Genomic DNA, 3024 nt, shown 5'->3' with positions numbered 1-3024 from the left:
CGTTTATGCAATGAAAAGTCCTCTTGACTTGCGAGAGAAACATAATATATAAAATACCACCTAACCAAAAAACAAAACAAATCTTTTCCCTTCGCTTAAAAGTGGCGGGCACTCAATCGTCTTAGGAAAGAGACTCCAGTCGCATCAGCAGAAAAGCCTGCCATTTTCCTCATTCCTCTTTTCCTACTCTAAAGCGGTTCCGCACCTACATAGAATTAACATTAAATTTAAAAGGACTGATTGATAATAATATTTTACAATTAAGTTTACACAAGTGTATAAAAAGATGAGATTATTGTAATTCTATGTATCATTTTAAAAATTTTTATAAAAATTTGATTGATATTGTTGGTAATATCAAGGCATTTTTTTTCAAAAAGAAATTGATATTTTTAATTATGTACCATTATTTAATTTTAAATATAAATTTTAAATAGAAATATATTAAAAACATGAAACAACACATGAAATTCCAAGTTTTTAACATAGATTTAAATGAAAGAATAAAGACAAAATAAGATAGATCAAACCACCTATAACGCAGCCCAAATTTTCAATCGGAAAAATCCAATCTAAAAAGCTTAAAATAAAAAAAAAAATCTCAAAACCCATAGAAACAAAATTCCAAATCCAACCTAAAAAGGCTAAGTGCCACTCATACATGCTTTTGAACTTAGGAATCAATATATTTTAATTTGTAATAGAAACAATGAGCAAACACGATGGTACTGTTATTAAGGACAAGTTCTTCGATATTACTAAGCATTGTTCCTATATATCCATCAATATATTGGTGGTTTTTTCAAGAATATCAGTCCCTGTTTCTTTTCCTTTTAAATTAAACTTTATAAAAAATGTTATTACACACGGTTGAAGTGATATAATATTTATGTAATTGTTGCTAAGTCTCTAATCAGAAACAGCTGTTACAATAATGTGATAAGTGCTCTATTAACATAGTCCCAAATTTCGGAAAAATATGATTATGCAAAGATTAGAAAATAGTGTCTATCTGGTACACTTTCACAACAAGAATAAAAATCTTCTACCCCATTTGGTACCTCTATTGATGCTCTTTTCACATCATTATATCAATTGTCTAGCATCATTTATTCATTAATGTCATTTATTTGAGTTTAAAATATGTTGCCGTTAATTTTGCAAAAGAAGATTTTTTTCACTTAACTTTTTGATTATAAATGGAGACATCAAATAGGGATAGAAGATGTTTATTCTTATAGAAAGGGGAAATCTGGGATTCAAGAATACGGTTCTTGACAAAATATTGAGTTTATCTATCTGAAGTTTGAGTAACAGGAAAAGAGCATCATTTCTTTATTCAAGACTGAATTACTTGGAATTGTACAGGCTAGATGACTTGCAATACATATCTCTGGCACTTACCAGCTAGATACCCTTCAACTACAAGTTGCTAATCACGGATGTTGAGAAAATAAGCAAGAGTAATTTACAAGAAATACGAAAGCACTTTTGGAGCCTCTTTCAAAGATTCAAGAAAGAGAACTTTGATGCAGTGATCTTTTTTTTCCAAGTTTATATGAGTAGCTGAACCCTCATATGCTTGGATTGATAGAAGCATAAGCAAGAATTCCAGGGTCTTGTTCAAGCTTTGTCATTTCTTCCTTTGTCAATCCTATCCATGCTTCAATGCCCTTACCATCTCTGGTATCCAAGAAAATGGCAAGCTTGTTAAGCCTCAGGGCAGTTGCAAACCAAACAGGCTTTCCCCATCCAAAATCAGTTTCATAAAATGGAAATCTGCACCAACTACTGAAGTTAAACAGCCCTGCTTTTGAACTCTTTCCAACTTCTGCAGCCATGTTTTTCACCACATTCAAGTGTGCACCACTTCCAAAATACTGCCTAACAAACTTATCGTCGATCTTCAATATTGATTCGTGGATTTTTTCCGCTAAACTGCTGAGGCTCTTGGTTTTTGCCATGGATAAATTCGCCATGGTTATATGGTAGATGTTTCCCATACACAGTTGCGGCAATGGCGGATTCATTCTCTTTCGCAGATTCATAGCAGTTGTCGCCACATGCATGGGAACTATTTCGCCCTCTTCTGTGTGACCGGCTATTATGGCGTTCCAAATGAGCGAGGACAGAGCCTCAACACGTGTTGGACGATACAGACTCAGCCCATTGCCAATTTCATTTCTTAAAGCGGCTATCTTAGAGCCATCAAAAATGAACCTCTTTGTCACAACTTCCGCTAGCAGCACATTCCGACTCTTTTCAATGGTCTTCCATAAGCCTGATAAATCTTGTGGAGGAAAGAGAGATGTGCAGTCATAAATCACAGCATCGAGTACTATATCGACGCCACTAGCTACTGCAGCCCAGCTTTTAACAAAGGCGGCAGCGGCTGATGCATCAGCTACCACATGCCTAACACAGACACAGATTGCCATGCCACCACAAGCAAAGTAATTGACCTGAACAGCTAGGATAACCTGAGCACTTGGTTCAGGTAACTTTTCCAGTGGATCGCAAGGGAGTAGCTGTAGCAGCAGATCAATCCCCGGTTCTTTAAGGAGCAGGAACATGTCAGAGTCTACCTGAGCTTCAACATAGGCGGCACCATGATCATTACAGTCGATAGTGCAACCTTCCTTGATTCGTCCTGCAAATGGGTAGAAGTGAGTTAATATTTTGGAGAGGGAATCCTTGAGGAGATCAGACTTTTTGCTAGGATTGGTTTCACTAGTAGCTGAGTAGAAAAGAAGAATTGGGATGTAAAGAGGAGGCGCTAGCTGATCAAAAAGAGAGAGCCTATGTGTTCGTAGGTGGTGCGGAGTTGGAGAAGACGGCTTAATGGTTTCTCTAGAGATAATCTGAACTTTCATCTCCTTATTACAATTCGATGAACTCATAGATCTCTAGCCGCTCAATGGCTTATAGAACGTCCGGTTATATTGATGCGGCTTTGTAGACACCTATTTCTTAAAAAAAAAACCAAAAATAAAAATAAATAATATAATATAGTAAAAATTAAAA

General features: G+C 35.8%; 1 protein-coding gene across 1 annotated transcript; it reads right to left on the bottom strand.

Moving 5' to 3' along the window:
* Positions 1-1311: 1311 nt before the first annotated feature.
* On the bottom strand, positions 1312-3018 carry LOC110417893 (epi-neemfruitin B synthase L1AT-like). Its single transcript, XM_021430483.2, has one exon. The coding sequence runs from the start codon at positions 2898-2900 to the stop codon at positions 1575-1577; it is 1326 nt and encodes a 441-aa protein (XP_021286158.1). The 5' UTR covers positions 2901-3018; the 3' UTR covers positions 1312-1574.
* Between the last annotated feature and the right edge of the window lie 6 nt (positions 3019-3024).

The sequence above is a fragment of the Theobroma umbraticum genome, unplaced genomic scaffold, assembly GCF_002168275.2.
Source record: "Theobroma umbraticum cultivar Fairchild unplaced genomic scaffold, ASM216827v3 scaffold_50.0, whole genome shotgun sequence".
In the NCBI taxonomy this organism is placed as follows: domain Eukaryota; kingdom Viridiplantae; phylum Streptophyta; class Magnoliopsida; order Malvales; family Malvaceae; genus Theobroma; species Theobroma umbraticum.
This window is presented reverse-complemented; position numbering and strand designations above follow the sequence as displayed.

Bases quoted from the DNA above. Each gene is read 5' to 3' on its own strand.
- LOC110417893 (XM_021430483.2), bottom strand. From the start codon at position 2,900: ATGAGTTCATCGAATTGTAATAAGGAGATGAAAGTTCAGATTATCTCT.